The 16,627-nt window shown below is 48.4% G+C and overlaps 1 protein-coding gene across 1 annotated transcript; it reads left to right on the forward strand.

Annotated features, from left to right (window-relative positions):
* The first annotated feature begins 5,726 nt into the window (after positions 1 to 5,726).
* On the forward strand, positions 5,727 to 11,240 carry Cripto (cripto, EGF-CFC family member). Its single transcript, XM_021647923.2, has 6 exons — positions 5,727 to 5,808; positions 7,141 to 7,193; positions 8,140 to 8,274; positions 8,683 to 8,797; positions 8,884 to 8,993; positions 10,486 to 11,240. Exons 1-6 carry the CDS (start codon positions 5,753 to 5,755, stop codon positions 10,599 to 10,601), a joined length of 585 nt encoding a protein of 194 aa, XP_021503598.2. The 5' UTR covers positions 5,727 to 5,752; the 3' UTR covers positions 10,602 to 11,240.
* The last annotated feature ends 5,387 nt before the right edge of the window (positions 11,241 to 16,627 follow it).

A 16,627-nucleotide genomic window follows, 5' to 3' on the forward strand; every position in this document is an offset into this window, starting at 1 on the left:
AAAGCTGAGGTCCCAGGACTCCAGGGCTAGGTGCCAAACAACAGACAGGATTAGAACGGGTTTAGGAAGAGATCAAGGAAGCAAATGTAAACGGTTTGGTGGTGGTGGGGTTGTTTGTTTGTTTTTGCAATGTTTGAAAAATACACTGAAAGTCTAGATTTCATTCTTGTCTGTTTGCTTGTTCGTTGTATCCCTAAACCCCATAGTTTAAGTTGTCTTTAGAGAGAGCTTGCTACCTGGGGAAATAGTCTTGCTGATGGCAGACAGGAAAATATCACATCTGCTCCCAGGAATCCAACTGGTTATAACAGCAAGGGCTCCACACACACCTTGGTTTGAACCCGGAGTCCGGAAACACACCCATTCATACCCGAACTTGAGGCAGAGTCAGGAGATCAAGGCCATCCTCATCTACGAAAGGTTCAAGGCTAACCCAGACCCTCTCATACCCCCACTCCAATAAGAGGCAAGGTGATCCACACATGCAATCCCAGCATTCGGGAGGTGGGTGCAGGCATATCAGAAGTTTAGGAGTTCAAAGCCAGCCTGGGCTACTTGAGACGAGGTCTCAAAATTCAAACAAAAGCCCTGAAAGCTGAGCATGGGGTCTCAGGCCCTGTAATCTCAGCACTTCCTGGTGTGCATGAGGCCCTGGGTTCATTCCCGAACATTACAATAATAATGCTATTTTGAGAACACACACACACAAACTTATTTGTCCTTAATCTGAAATTCTAACTGAGTGTCCTGCTAACCTTTACACCAAGCTGCCAGCATCTGGCTCAACTACAGAGCCAGACAGCCATATCTCTAACAAGCTTTACCAATGCCAGCCTTGCTGGCTGGTGGCCACACGGCGGGATGCAGGAATTGGCACAACCTGGCACAGTGGTAGCTGCGACGGCTCCTCACTGGTGCAGCCTGACCAAGCACCTCTGCCTCAGGAGGTCCTAACTCCTGGGCAGGGTCCCAGGGTCAGTGTTTTCACGCGATTGGAGGTTGCATCTGACACACAGCCAAGAGATACTTTAATACAGGATGTGTTCACACTTATGAAAGGAGTTGCTGGTACTGTACTAAACTCACTTGTACTCACTGGGCTGGGTGGATCCAAAACGACCTTCCAAGGTGAGTGCAGCAGTGCATGTGATCCCAGCTCTCAGGAGGTAGAGGCAGAAGAGTCAGAGGTCAGGGCTGTCCTAAGCCTGGGCTATATGACCCTGTGGAGGAACACACACACACATACACACACACACACACACACACACACATCTTGCAGCATCTGATGCTCCAGGCAGGCCTGTGCCCTGTAGTACTCACTTGCCCAAGTATCTTCATCTACAAGCAGCCCAAAATAGACTCGGGTACACAGCTTCCTCATGCGTAGCTCCAACTGGGGTCCAAGGGAACCGCATGGTTTAAGGCAGCTTTTCCAACCCCTTTGGGGTAGAAAGACCATTTCACAGGGGTTTCCTGACCCTTTCACAGGGGCCATCAAAGGCCATTGGAAAACACTGATATTTTACATTATATCTCATAACAGTAGCAAAATTGCAGTTATGGGCTAGCAACACAATAATTGTATGGTTAACAGTCACCACAACATGATACTCTACCTTCTTCTGGCCTTCACTACTAGACACACACACACACACACAGGGCAATGGAGTACTATAAGACACTGAAAACAATACAGCTTCTACAAACAATATGAATGGTTCATCAACACGAGAGGCAAGTGCACAAACACACATTTAAAATTCACAGCTGTGCAAAAGCCGACCTATGGCATTGGAAATCAGAGAGTGTGGTGACTGGAAGAGCAATGAGGCAAACTTCTGGAATTCTGGTGGTTGTGTGATACTTTGAAATAAGACGTTAACATTAGGTCCTATGTGGATCAGGCTGGCCTGAAACTCAGAGTTCTGTCTGCCTCTGCCTCCTGAGTGCTGGAACTAAAGGCGTGCCTCACTCCACCCGCCCTTGTTTGTAAATATTTATGACTATAATACATAATTCAAGTTTTCTTTCTTTTTTAAGTTTAGAGGGCAAGAGAGTAAAGCACTTGCCGTGCAGGCCTGAGTGTGACGCTCAACGATGACATAAAGCCAGGCGTCTTTAGATCTGTAACCGCAGTTCTGGGGGTGGGGGTCAGAGGCCAAGAGACCCCTGAAGCTCCTTGGCCTTCCAGCCTCAGCAAGTCAGTGAGCTCCACATTAAGTGGGAGGCCGCATCTCAGAAAACAAGGGGAAGGAGCCTGAGAGAGGGGGCAGCAGTTGAGAGTGCTTGCTGCTTTTGTGGAGGACTTGGGCTTGACTCCCAGAAGTCGGCTCTGAGTTAGCTCAATGTGGCTGGTACATTTGCACACAAGACATCTGCTCCCTGCTCAGGACAGACTTTTAACCCTGTTTCTGATGGCAGCTAGGGCCTGCACCCAGCCTCCCACCTTCCGTTTGCATTTCACCCATTTCAAAATCCCAGAGAACGTGAAGAATGCCTCTGAGCAGTCGAATACAAATCCACTTAAGGCCTGCTCTGACACAGCCTCTCTGGAGCTTCTGAAAATCACCTGCAGCCCAGTTTGCCTTCAGAGTTGTCTCAAAGGGGCCTGTCTGCCGGCCTCTCTGCTGAGGCCAATTAACTCTGACAATGTCTGTGAGCAGTCAAGATACAGCTGTCCCTTCCCCTCACCAGGAGTTTGGGAGTGCAACTAAAATGGTATTTGGCTTGTCTTTACTAGGATGGGGAAAGGAAGCCAGAGCCTGCCCCAGCTGGCAATTTCTGGCTCCCCCGCTATGCTCAGCCCAAAATGGCTGGTCCGTAAAGAGCTTATCAATTTGACTGGCAAAAGAAAGATTTGTTCGAAAGAGCTGAGAAAGTTGGAGGGAGTAAGGTGGCTGAGAGGAGGTTGCTAACGTAACCACTCTAAGGGCCCAGGTTTGGGGCAGGAATACTGTCTCTCTGGCTTGCTTAACTCTAGCTCCTATTTTGTTTTGGTTTGGTTTTTTGAGACAGGGTTTCTCTGTGTAGTGCTGGCTGTCCTGGACCTGATTTGTAGGCTAGGCTGGCCTTGAACTCACAGAGATCTGCCTGCCTCTGCCTCCTGAGTGCTGGGACTACAGGCGTGTGCCACCATGTCCGGCTCTAGGGCCATGTCTTAATGATTCTTTCTGTCACAGGGTGGCCCATGGGGGAGGGTTTCCCTAAATTAGTTGGTTCAGGGAGACATTGCTATCAGCCTAGACCTCCTAGTGGGAACCAGAGGAAATGGGGCAGGGCAGCGGCTACCAGGATCTGCTCTTTACTTCACGGCCTCAGCTGGAAGCCAGGGAAGGGAGGAAAGGTGCCAGGAAGGACTTCCCAGAGCAAATGACCTTCAGACTCAACCTAAAGAAGCCAGTTCAAGGGCACAGTAAGAACCACCAGCCAGGTCTTACAAACACCCAGTAAATACAGTGAAATATGCTGGTCCAAACAGCAAATGACTAACACGCGCCCCTGTAGAAACTCGTCCTGCCAAGATAAAATAATTCTTAATATGTCTACATAGTAGAAAAGTAACAAAGTGAGCCACACGGAAACAAATCCCTGGTTCATCCCCCCTCACACCTAGTCTTCCCGTCTGTATGCAGGAATCCGGTTTTAACAAATCCCAACGGGGGACTAGCGACTATGCAGAATGAGTTCTGTTTGTCGAGTTCTCAGAGAAAACAGCCATTAGCTTGTTAATGAGGAGCCCTAGCCTGCAGGGAAATAACAGATGCAGACAGTGTTTTAGGAACCCGGAACGTGGCTGGAAGCAGGTGTGACTGGGGGTGTGGGTGGATAGGGTGACTTGGGGAGGGTAAAGACTGGGATGGAGAGAGACGGGGTGGGGGGCTGGGGGGGTGGAGGAGAGAGACTGGGGGAGGAGAGAGAGACTGAGGCAGGCTGGACAGAGAGACTGAGCATGGACAGGATTCCCAGGCCCACCCACTGTCTTGGTCTTCGCTGGGGGCCACGTTAGAGGCCAATGTCGAAAGTAGAAGGGAGGGTTTTGTATTTTGTGTTTTGTATTCTGAGTGATGATACATGCTTGTAATCTGAGAATTTGGGAGAACAGAAGCAGGAAGGTCATTGAGCGCTCCAGGCCAGCCTGTCTTTGAGTGAGACCCTTTCTCAAAAAAAAAAAAAAAGTTAAGAAGAAACAAAAAGTAGAGTCTTGCCCTGTAGCACAGACTGGTCTTAAACTCACTCTGAAGGCCAGGCTGGCCTCGAACTCACTTCAACCCTCCTGCCTTTAGTTCTCAAGTCCTAGAATTACAGGCCTGGGGCACCATGTCCAGCTTTCATGATCACACACACACACACACACACTTTCTGATACCTGACAGCTCAGGGGAATATGAGGATAAATCTAAAACAGTGAAGTAGAATGGATGGTCCTTGTCTTGTCTCCTCAGCCTATTAGCACACATCTGGCTTCCGGTTCTCAAAGGCCCTTTCCCTGTTGGCATTCCGCCCCGACACACACAGGTGTCCCCTCCGTCCTCTGGAGGCACAGTGTTCCCGATGGGACAAGTCCTCGGGTTATAGGGCGGAAGGCTGGCCTTCCTTGCGCTCGGCGCTGAACCATTTCACCAGAATAGCAGCCTCGGTCTCTCAGTCTGAAACGGGGAGGTGACCGCCACCGTCTGAGCACTGCGGTAGCGCCTTCAACGAAGGGAGTGTCACGCAGGGGGGTGTGTTTCTCTGAGGGTTGTGTCCTAGACCAGCATCCAGCAACAGAGAGATAGATACACAACTCCACAGACAAGTCAAGGCCTCCCCGTCCCCGCCCAATAAATAAATAAAGCGCAACTCATCCAGTTAGCACGCCGGGCTGGTGTGAGACCCGGATGCACCCAGGGATCTACTAACCTGCTTTCTAAGCTTTAAGCGTCAGGCAGACCTCGCCCCGCGCCCACCCGCAGGCGCCGCTGTTGTAAAAGGCTCAAGCTCACACCCAGACTCAAATCTCTCCCGACCTTGACCTTGCTCCACACCCAAACAAGTCCTCTGCGGCCGCCAGCGCTCCTTCCCGAGCCTCCCCGGCTCCCCAGGGAGTTCTCGTGAAAAGATGAGCCCGAAATGAAAATCTGGTAACGAGCCGGGCCGTGGTGGCGCACGCCTTTAATCCCAGCCCTTAGCAGGCAGAGGCAGCGGGAGTTCGAAGCCAGCCTGGTCTAAGGAGAGAAGTTCTTGTCTCGAAGAACAAACGAAAGAACAGCTATAACACATTTTGATAATGAAGTATCAGGTGCCTGCATATTTACACACGGCGTCTGGACTTTCCTAATTAATAATCTCTGTGTTTGAATCACCTTGGTAGAGTAACTCGACTCTCTCTCCTCGACCCCCTTTTTCAAGGGAAAAGACAACCTGTCTCTAAAGAGACAGTGCTGTCGGCTAAGCTCTCCGCCTGGCCTCGCCGCAGTTGGGCCCAAAAATGGGCGTGGGGCTCCCGTCTTCCCGCCCACCGGAGGGTCCTCCCCGCCACCCCAAGGGTTGCTGGCGAAGGAAGAGCCCTCAGAAGGCCTTTCTCAAGGTCAAACCTTCAAGAGGGAGAAAGGTCCCCTCCCCCCTTGTCTCGTCTGTTACTTCTCAGAGACACTCCTGGACAGATGCCTTTCTCCTCTGGGATAGCTTTCTTCTTAATCTGCTCCCTTCCCTTCGTGAAATTAACTTCAGAGTGCTTTGGGGATGACTTTATGAGTCAAAGCCACTCTCTAATATGGTTTTCCTTCAACATCTTTACAAGCTTCGGAAGATGGCGTGCCTCTCGGCCAGGTATGAGCTAACCTTGAATTTTTGATTGCTGGAGATTGACGCTTCAGAAAACAGTGTTCTACCCCTCTCTGATTTTCTCTTGTTTGAGCCTGACAGTAGCATTCCTGCTTTTTCTGAAGAACCTTGAACTTTGTGCTTGGTTATGTATTACTTTGCCGTTAACTTTTAAAACATTCAATTTTTTTTTAATGTTCACTATTTGTGTGTGTGTAAGTGTGTACATATGATTGGAGATATGAAAAGATGACTTAGTGGAACCAGAGCCATATGTGGGCCTGGGCATCCAACCCAGGTTGTAAAGCTTAGAGGCAACCACTTTTCTTGGCTGGCTCTTCACATCAATTGTGCTAATGACTGCTGGAGAAATAATGCTTTCTTTCTCTCGCATAAATAATATTAATATTACAGCCGAATTAAGATTGCCTCTAAAAGTTACTGGTATAGACAAATTCAGGACTTTGAAAAACCACTCAGGATAACAAATTAAACGTGGAATCATTTCAAATGACAGAGGCGGTATTTTTGTTTTTTTCCAGTGGTTCCGGGGACCAAACCAGGGCCTGCACACTCTAGGCAAGTGGTCTACCCCAGGCCCAGCCCACATAGCAATTTAAAAATTCATATATGCAGACTCTGAACAGTGGTAAAACATGCAGCTTATGCAAGATAGAATTTTTTAGCTTTATAGCTATTTAAAATCATGTCTATGTACGGGTGGAGCCTAAGAAATACACGTGATGAAATATTGGATGTTGGGGACTTGTTAATGCAAAACAGCTCTTGTTCCAAAGAATAAGAGACATTCTTCTGAGCTGTGTACGAATGCCCATGACTTAGGAACACAGATTCATATTGCCATGCATGCCTTTAGGAGGGCTCCTTGGTAGCCACAGAACAAAGAAAGTATAAATCTATGCATTAAACTGTCTATCAGTGAAGACGTCAGGTAGGGAGGTGCCAGCGTTAGTGTTTTTCAGGAGCTCGTGTTCTGCTATGTTGCTTCATCCCAGTGTTTTTTGTGGGACAGTCAAAAGGATGTTAAGTCACACAAGGAGAGGTTCACGATGAAAGGCCATCATATGGTCTTTAAACATAGCCCAAGGTAATTTTTTGCTTCCAATTTGCAGCTTTCCAACTCTGTACAATCACAAACATTCACCCTCCATAGAGTCATCAGCACACGGCTCTTTCAAAAAGGGAGTTTCTGTTCCAGTTTTGTCACTGGAGGCACCACTAGAAGAAAGTTCTCCTTGGTGGCCTGTGGTCTTGTGATGAAGACTCCAGTTTTGCATGTTTTGTTTGGCTAACTGCTGTCCAATTTCCTTTTCCTAGTGTGGTCTTACTTGTGGCCCTTTCCAGCACATTTGAATTTGGACTCGTAGCTGGTGAGAGTTTTCTTTTGTTTGAGGTTCAGGAATTTGGGGGGAAGCGGTTTCCCTGTGTAGCCCTGGCTGCCCTGGAACTCACTCTGTAGACCAGGCTGGCCTTGAACTCAGAGATCCGCCTCCTCTGCTTCCCAAGCTCTGGGATTAAAGGTGTGTGCCACCACTGTAGGGTTGGGGTTCGGGTTTTTGAAACTAGGTGTCACTGAGCCCAGGCTGTCTTGGGACCTCTGCTCTTCCTGTCTTCCCCAATCCCACTGCTACCATCACACTCAGTGAGTTTTATACACACACAGTACACATTTGTTTTGTTTTTGGTGAAGGCCTTATAGCCCAGGCTGCCCAGGAACTCACAATATAGACAAAGCTGACGTTGAACTGATTCTCCTCCCTCTACCTTCCAAATTCACTACCAAATCTTGCTGAGTTTTGTGTTTTCTTGTTTTCTTTTGAGCACCAACTTTTGTTGTTCTACTTCTTCTCATGGTACTGGGGCTTTAACCTGACCTATCTGTGGTACTCCCAGATTGCCCCAGCTCCACCCCCACCTCCTCTGTGCCAGGATTAAACCTTATGCACACTAAATGCACCGCCAATAAGCTACATCCTCAGCCCTTAGTGTTTTGAGACAGTTCTCAAGCTGGCCTCTAACTCAGGTCCTTCCTCTGCCTCCTGAGTGCTGAAATCACCACACTTGGTGGTGGTTGGTGTGGGGAGGTCCTTTTCTTTTCTTTTCTTTTCTTTTCCTTTTTTTAGACATGGTTTCTGTGTGTAGACCTGGCTGTCCTGAACTCACTTTGTAGACTAGGCTAGACTTGAACTCACAGGCATCCACCTGCCTCTGCCTCCCTGAGCTCTAGGATCACAGGCGTGTGCCACTGTCCCCATCTGGGCGTCTTTTTCTTATGAACACTAACAATATTTATGTGTCCTGAAATGTGTAATACAGGGCTGGGCCACCGTGAGCTGGCTACCCTGTCTCCAAGAGGCCTGGCGGGCAGAGGTGGCAGCACTCGGGAGCAGGAAGAACCTCGAGGACGTGCCCGCTCCTTCCAGTTTGTGCCTTCCGTGGGGCTACAGAACAGTAAGACTTGCTTGCCTTAATTCATCTCTGTCCTGGCCCTTGACAGGACTCTAACGTAACCTTTCAGCGCTTAACCTAAGAGAGTGGATGTGTGAGTTAGCAGCTGGGTGGGTTGTGCTAGCTTGGAGTATAGAGGTGAGTGAGGTAGGAGTGAGTGTGTGTGTGTGTGTGTGTGTGTGTGTGTGTGTGTGTGTGTGTGTGTAAGTGTGTGTCATATCCCTGAAATTCAGTTTCTCTCCTAATACCACCTCATGTTGGCACCTGGTCTGAAAACGAGGATTATTTCCCTGAAAGGTAGAGCTGCTATAGGCTCTGCAGAGGACTATGGGAAGGGGAAGGCCAGAGTGCTAGATGAATCTTTCCTTATGGGCTCCCTCTACCTGCCCTGCGACTTCTCTTACATTTCAGGTAAGCTACTTAATAAAACTTGCTGTCTGAACGGAGGGACATGCATCCTGGGCTCTTTCTGTGCCTGTCCTCCTTCCTTCTACGGACGCAACTGTGAACGTGATACACGAAAAGAGTAGGCCGCTGGAGGGGACAGGACTGGGCAGGGTGGGGGGAAGAGGAGTGAGGAACGTGCTGACGGCACTGTCTCTTCTTTCTCAGACACTGTGGGTCTGTCCTCCATGGCACCTGGCTGCCCAAGAAGTGTTCCCTGTGCAGGTGCTGGCATGGTCAGCTTCACTGTTTTCCTCAGACCTTTCTACCTGGCTGTGGTAAGCAACTCTGTTGTTAGTCCTGTCAGGTCCTTTAGATGCCCAAGGGACTCCCTTTCTACCTCTTCTGCCAGGGCCTTCTTCCTGGCCTGACAGGAGATGCCAGCCAGACCTCAGCTCGTAAAATAGGATAAGGACTCTAGCGGACATAGAGCCTAGGAATCCTTGGGAGGTCCTCCCTCAGACACTAGGTCCTTAGGAAGGGCTCCCTTGGATAGGATGTCCCTGGGAAATGCTTCTTTGGATGTGTTCCCTGATACAACGGATCTTTAGGAGGTGTGGGGTGAAGGACACTCACCCTGAACAGTCATGCTGCTACAGAGTTCCCTCAAGTCCACTTGAGGCTGGTGGTCAGCAGGCTTCTGCTGGAGACAGTGAACAGAAAAGGGCCTTGCCATTTGAACTCTAAGACATGACTTCTGTTTTGTTTTTGATCTGTATCCCTGGCTGGCCTGGAACTTACTCTGTAGTCTAAGCTCGCTGCCAACTCCCACCACTCCTGCGTCAGCCTTCACAGTGCTGATATTACAGGAATGCACCACTAGCCTTGGATCCACCGACACTTTGACCCCACTGGTGAACTTTTCAGATAGGGCCTCACCAGTAACCCTGGTTGGCCTCGAACTGGGGTGATTGCTTGTACTGCTCTGTCCCACCCTCAATGCTGAGGTTTAAATTTGGGAGGCACCAGGGCTGATTTTTTTACTGCATCCTAAAGGTCTATGGTAGTTGCTCACAGCTCCCTTCGCCTTAGAGATGGGAAGAAGATAGTGGCAAGGGCATCGGGACATAAGAGAACAGGGGTTGGTGATGTTCCCACTCTGTGTGGCTGGGCTTTTTGTTTTGTTTGTTTACTGTTGTGTTGTATCGTTTCTTGAGCAATTCCCATCTGGACTCTTATAGTTGAATGTGCGAGTCCACAAAGCAAACAAAAACATAGCTTCACCTGTTACAAGGTGAAAACTCCCGGCACAAGGCCTGCTTCTTTACCACTGCACCCTGGATGCTGTGCATAGATAAATCAGCAAATGAGGGTAGAATGATCAGATGAATGGGGACCATATTTTCTTCCTTTAGAGCCCAAGATGTGATGTCCCCTCACCAGAGCCTAACCATGGTCTGCATTGGAATAGAAAGTGTACAGGGAGCGAATGCGGTCGTGCACATGCCTTTAATCCTAGCACTGGCAGTGGCAGGCAGTTGGAGGCCAGCCTCATCTACAAAGTGAGCCCAGGACAGCCAAGGCTACACCTTGAGAAAACAAAAGAACCTTTGTCTCAAAAAAATAAAAAAAGGAAAAGAAAGAATCCAAGGACAGTTATTGCCAGTGGGTCTGTGGCTTTGGTGTAAGGTCTTCAGGCAAGTGAGAGCCGATGTAGCTGTTGCTGCTGATCCTGCAGGCCCGTGGTCCTCATCAAGCCCAGCTGAGTTATGGGTCTCGTGAACTGCTGGCGGGGCTTCCTTTGATGACCAAGATCTCTACCTCTTTCAGATGGCCATGTGATGGACCAGGATGTCACAGCATCCAGGACTCCCGGGCAAGCACCGTCTGTGCCGACCACGTTCATGCTAGCTGGGGCCTGCCTTTTTCTAGAAATGAAAGTATAGGTGTCACGTGAATTCGATGCCAACCGGTGTCATAACAAAGATGTCATTTATCTTAAAATAATGCTCAGATGCGATACCTAACACTCCCCCTCTAAGTACTAACTAGGCCTTCACCTCTGCGCCGATCCCGCCCTTTCCGGCTGTGCTGGCAGTCCAAGCCACAGCCTGTGGGTGCCAAGTGCTCTAAGGCTGAGCTGTACCCCAGCCTAAAGGCATCGTACAGGAAAGCTGTAGAGGAAGCTAGGGTCTGTGCAGAGGGACCAGCAGGTAGGAGGGAAGCAGCTAAGACAGACTGAGGAGAACAGAGTGGGTGGTTTGACCGGTGCTTAGGTAGGACAGAAAACTGAGTTAAAAAGCTTAGTCGTCCAGCCAAGCATGGTGGTCCACACAGGACGCTAAAGGCCATCCTGGGCTATGTCCTGAGCACCAGGTCAGTGAAGGCTAAATGGCAAGACCTCGATGCAGAAAACTCCAAAAGTGAAAGCTCTTCCACAAAATTATGAAAGCTCTCTCCAACCTGTACCATTATATCGACTGCTGTAGAGGGGAGAAAATGTTTATGGTATTGCTGGTAAGACAGGTTATAGAACTACGGATCCTGAAGTCCGTGCTTCTGAGTATGCACTATAAAAAAAAATGAGAACCCTGTTGATCAAGATGTGAGCAGTGTTATTTCTGGGTGGTAAGGATAGTAATATTTTGCATTGGTAGTTGCTTATTTTTTTCCTCTCTCTGTACTTAAAATTTTTCCAAATTCTCCGTGATGAGAATATGTTTAATGTGTTTTCATAAGGAACATGACAAGTGTATCATATGGGCCAGATAAGCACCAAAAATCTGGTGGGTGCCCAAATTAGGTTTGTTTTTGTTTTTCCTTCTTTTACTCAAAAAAACAAAACAAAACAAAACATGATCTTACTTTAAATGTAGCCCAGGCTGGCCTTGAACTCAAGTTGCCAAGAATGACTTTGGATCTTCCTACTATCCTAAATGGAAGGATTATGGGCATGTACCACTAGTGCCAGTTTTATGCCGGGCTGTGTGTACTGTGTAAGCATTCTTCCAGCTGAGCTACATTCTCAAAGGACTCCCCAACTCCCCTAAAAAGTATCAAAAGCCAGGTATCATAATTATTGTAATCATTGTAATCTCAGCACTGAAGATGCTAAGACAGGAGCCGGCTTGGGATACACAGTAGGGCTACAGTCTCAAAGCAAGGAAAAAAGATGGGGATGGAAGCTGGAAAGATGCTTCTGGTTAAGTCCTCACTGCCCACGGCTTCTGGCCCCCCCATGGCCACTTCTGACCCCCATTCCAATGGACTCAGAGTCCTCTTCTGACCCCCAGGGTCTCATGCAGCTAGGCACACATACACACAAAATTAAATGTTAATAAATCTCGGGGCTGGAGAGATGGCCCAGAACTTGAGAGTATTGCTACTCTTGCAGAGGACCTAAGTTGCAGGTGCCTGCAGCCACAAGCCTGCTAATGGCCCGCCCGGGCCAAGGGATCTGGTGCCCTCTGCTGCCCTCTGGAGGAACACATGCAGTGTGCTTACATGTAAGCAGAAACACTTGTACACATGAAGTAAACGGACGTTACCGTCATTTGCATGGGTACAGTTCATGGCTGTGTGGTGGTGAGGACTCTATCACTTTGTCTTCTCCCTCGAAGTTTGTATTTTTTTTTTCGTTTTGTTTCCCATTATGTCAACTTTTCCTTTTTTTTTTTTTTTTTTTTGAGGGAGGGGGGAGATCTGGAACTTGGAATTCTGCCTCCGTTTCCAGTACCGTTAAGTACGTTTACAGTGGTGTTTACCCATTACCCCACCAATCCCTGCGGGGATTTTATTGTCATTGCGAACAACCTGTTCCCATTAAAGACTACCTTCCCCTCCCTGCCCTCAGCCTCTGACCTCAACTGTGTCTGAATTTGATCCCAGATACCATGAAGTCACGCAGTGTTTGTCTCTTTATGGCTTAGCTCACCTAGCGTGTCAGTGAGTTCTGCATGTGCAATGCACACATGGCATACAGACAAAAAAGTACAGACGGGTCAGGACACACGACTGACGTCACATTCACACATGCACACGTGAAGTTATACACAAAATAGGTAAATACATGTAAAGTAATTAAAAGAGTCTTTTTGCTGAGTATCATAGTGCATACCTTTAATCCCAGCCCTGTAAACTTAGTTCATAATCTTGTTTCTGAGAGATTCCTTTGCAAGCAGTTTGGTCAGCTGCGATGAAATTCTTGACGCTCAGCCAGGGAGAGCCCTAAGCCAGAGCTGGGAAATGATGGGCTTTTGACCTTTCTCACGCCCTTTTAACTTGTCCTTGTCATGTTGGGGAAAACGGATAAAGGGGCTCAGTGACTACCCCTTCCCTTGCTTGCGCGTGCAGGCCATTTCAAGGGGCTAGGCGGAACTTCCGGTTTTTACGGAAAAAGGAACCGAGGGAGCTGGGTTTGCATAGATGACATCTCGTCAGGCCTGCGATCTGAGCTGTCTCATCTCTGACATGAACACCGAGAGGCGTCTAGTGTTCGCCCCGCTCTGGGGCCATTTCCTGTCATGGGGTGCTGTTGGGTGATCTCATCCTGGAGCATCAGCTGTTGCTTGGGGGTGTCGTGGGGACAAACAGTGTCCTCCCTTGTCACAGATCAGTCCTTTCTTCCCTGGAATCCAAGGTAAGTACAGAAGAGAGTGAGCCATGAGAGAAAAGCAGTGGCTAGTCCTAAACAAAGAAGGCTAAGGCTGACAGAATAGGAGTAATATACTTTCTTTTTTGTTTGTTTTTTATTTTGTTTTTTTTCAAGACAGGGTTTCTCTGTATAGCCCTGGCTGTCTTGAAATTCACTGTTGACCATGCTGGCCTCGAACTCACAGATCTGCCTTCCAAGTGCTGGGATTAAAGGTGTGCACCACCACCATTAAATTATTGTACATGTATGTAATCTGCAATGTGTGCAGTGCCCAAGGAGGCTAGAAGAATGCACCAGATCCCCTAGAACTGCTGGTCGTTGGCTGCCGTAGGTGCTGGGAACTGAACCCACGTCCTCTGCAAAAGCAACAACCTCTTAACTGCTGAGCCATCTCCAGCCTCAAGATTTATTTTAATTTAAAATAATTATTTTAATTATGTGTGTATATGAGGGAGGGGGAGGTTGTGCACAGGTGAGTACAGGGGCCCTTGGAGTCCAGGAGACGGCATCAGGTCTGGTCTGGAGTTACAGGCAGTTATGAACCACAGGAGTCCATTGTTGGGGTCACCTGGGAAAGCAGTAAGTGCTCTAGACAGCTGAGCCATCTCTCCAGCCCCTGGAGTTTCCATTTTTAAGTAGCTAGATGGAGAGCATGGCTAGCAGGGCCAGTTTCTCGGTGCGTTTCCATCTCAGAAGGAAACATCCACAAACAGGCCAAGGGCTTCCCAGCAAGTCTATATTGGTAGGAAATACAGAGACTGGGACCCAGAGCAACAAAATACCTGAGTTCAGCTCGAAAGCTGGAAGGTTAAGATCAGGAGCTCCACCCTGCCTGCCGGTGAGAACTGGACTGGGCTTTGAGGCACAGCTTCTGCTTAAGAATGTTCATTCCAGCTGGGCTCGGTGCGGTAAGCCCGTAGTCCCAGCAGTCAAGGAGGCAAGGCAGGAGGGTCTCTGAGTCTGAGGCCAGCCTGGTCTACAGAGGAAGTCCAGGACAGCCAAGGCTTCACAGAGAAACCCTGTCTTGAAAAAAACAATTAAAAAATTTTTTTTTACTAACATAACAGCAGCTCACCAGCCTTTACTCAGATAATGGATAATTTCCTAGCCTATGTTTTCTTCATTTTCTGGTACTTCCTCTTCCTTGAAACTTTTGAGTGAGGTAGAGAGAAATTTACCTCTTACCCAGAGTCCCCCACAAACATTCTTTTCCACCAAACAGCAGCCGTGAAATTCAAACTCTAGTTTACAGACTCAGGTCCGTCAGGTATAAAAAGGACCCAGCGAAAGTTGGCAACACATTTTTGTACCCTTCCCACTTCCTGGTTCTGGAAGCTGCTTCCCATGGTAGGAAAGCTTTGATCGCTCTTCTGCTCTCATTCTTCAAGATCATGGGACAACAAACAGGGGCAGAGCCACTGGCACTGAGTGACTTGAGTGGCTGTTGAATTTCTAAGGCCCCAATTCTGTGAGCCAAGAAATGGACTCTGCCACACTCAGGATCCCTGCAACATTTCAGTGGTTTGTAGGGTGAACTCCTGAAAAACGATGAATGAACTCGCTTCTTAAGATAGAGGTTGTGTGGCTGGAGAGATGGCTCAGAGATTAAGAGCACTGGCTGCTCTTCCAGGGGTCATGAGTTCAATCGCCAGCAACCACATGGTGGTTCACAACTATCTATAGTGAAATCTGGCGCCCTCTTCTGGTGTGCAGGTGTACATACAAAACACAGTTTGGATACATAATAAATAAATAAATCTTTAAAAAGAAAAAGATTGAAGTTATAGCCAGTCGGTGGTGGCATACAGCTGGAATCCCAACACTCTGGGAGGCAGAGACTGATCTCTGTGAGTTTGAGGCCAGCCTGGTATACAAAGTGAGTTCAGCACAACCAAGGCTATGGGGCTGGAGAGATGACTCATCTGTTAAGAGTATGTGCTGCTCTACCTGAAGACCTGGGTTCGATTCCCAGCACATACATGATGGCCTCCAACCATCTGTAACTGCAGTTCCAGGGGATGAAATCTGATGACTCCTGGCCTCTGTGGGCTCATACATGCAGGCAAAACACCAATGCACATAAAAGGAAATGAAGTAAATCTTAAAAGATTGTAATGCGCAGTATCCCTAGCCGTATAGAGAGTTCTAAAGGCCTACTATTTTATCATAAAATCAATACTGTTAATCAGTTCAAAGTCAGCCGGATGGAGGCTGATCTCAGAACAGAGGCCAGGATTACTGGGAAGGTTGGAATGAATTTCCCTCTGATTCTGATACAGAAATAGCAACTCTGCACTGACTCAGTTTCCTTTCACAGACACGAAAGTGGGGAAGCAGCTGGTTCTTCTTAGCCAAGAACACTCTCTGGTGGCCCACGAGAACCCACCCCCAACAGCCCACCTGGGTGTCATATAGGGCAATCTCTCGGCTTCTGTAGTTTCCAGGTATCTTCTTTCTCCTGGAAGACTGAGCTGAGGCCTTCAAGCCTCTGATGATTTCCAGCTAGAGCTGAAAAGGCCTTTTAAGGCCCAAACAGAAGAACCGGCACTCCAGGTAGAGAGGGGAGGAAGGCCTGAGCGAGTGAATGTACTGTTGACATGAGCACCGCCGTGTCTCAGCCCCACGGGAGAGGCAAAGCCTTCCTCGGCAGCCTGCGTGTGAGATAGTGACTAGCATGTGCAAAGTATGTGTCTCTGTGCCTCTGTCATTTCTTCATTCCCTGGCCACACCCAGTCAGGGCTCCGGGACACAGCACCCCCAGGACTATGCAAAGACTCTAACCCAAACTCCCCACAATGAGAGCCTCACTGTCTCTCATGCTATGGCCCAGCATCTGGGGCCTTCTTCCCTGGACTACAGCAATGACCATACCTGATTCTCTTGAAGCTCAGCCATGTTCTTACAACAGAGAAATTAGTTCTCTCTCTGGGCCTTTATCAAACCCCAAACTGTAGCTCCTTAGGCCTTGACCTTCCCTTTAGAGCTTCCCTCTGTCAGCATGTTTAGCGGACTTAGGACCCACGCCTCAGTAAGCTGGGTTCAGTCAACTGTCCTCAACAATCCAATTAAAAGCGCCTAAAGGAGCCATGTTAATAGGGAAAAGCAGAGAAGGGGAGGTTTGAGAAAAAGAAAGAGATCCAGGAACTGCCCCAAATTTATCTTCTGGGGGTCCTAACACACACACACACACACACGCACACGCACACACACATGCACACACACACATCTATATGCAAAATGTGGTCTCCTGCCTACCATTGTCTTGTCTCAGCTCTAAGTCTGTCCTGCACAGTCATCTGATGAGGAACAACAACAACA

This window comes from Meriones unguiculatus, chromosome 6 (assembly GCF_030254825.1).
Source record: "Meriones unguiculatus strain TT.TT164.6M chromosome 6, Bangor_MerUng_6.1, whole genome shotgun sequence".
Taxonomy (NCBI): domain Eukaryota; kingdom Metazoa; phylum Chordata; class Mammalia; order Rodentia; family Muridae; genus Meriones; species Meriones unguiculatus.

Coding starts and splice junctions, on each gene's coding strand:
- Cripto (XM_021647923.2), top strand. CDS start 5,753: ATGGTTTTCCTTCAACATCTTTACAAGCTTCGGAAGATGGCGTGCCTC. Junction 5,809..7,140: donor ATGGCGTGCCTCTCGGCCAG/GTATGAGCTAAC, acceptor TCCTTTTCCTAG/TGTGGTCTTACTTGTGGCCC. Junction 8,994..10,485: donor GACCTTTCTACCTGGCTGTG/GTAAGCAACTCT, acceptor TACCTCTTTCAG/ATGGCCATGTGATGGACCAG.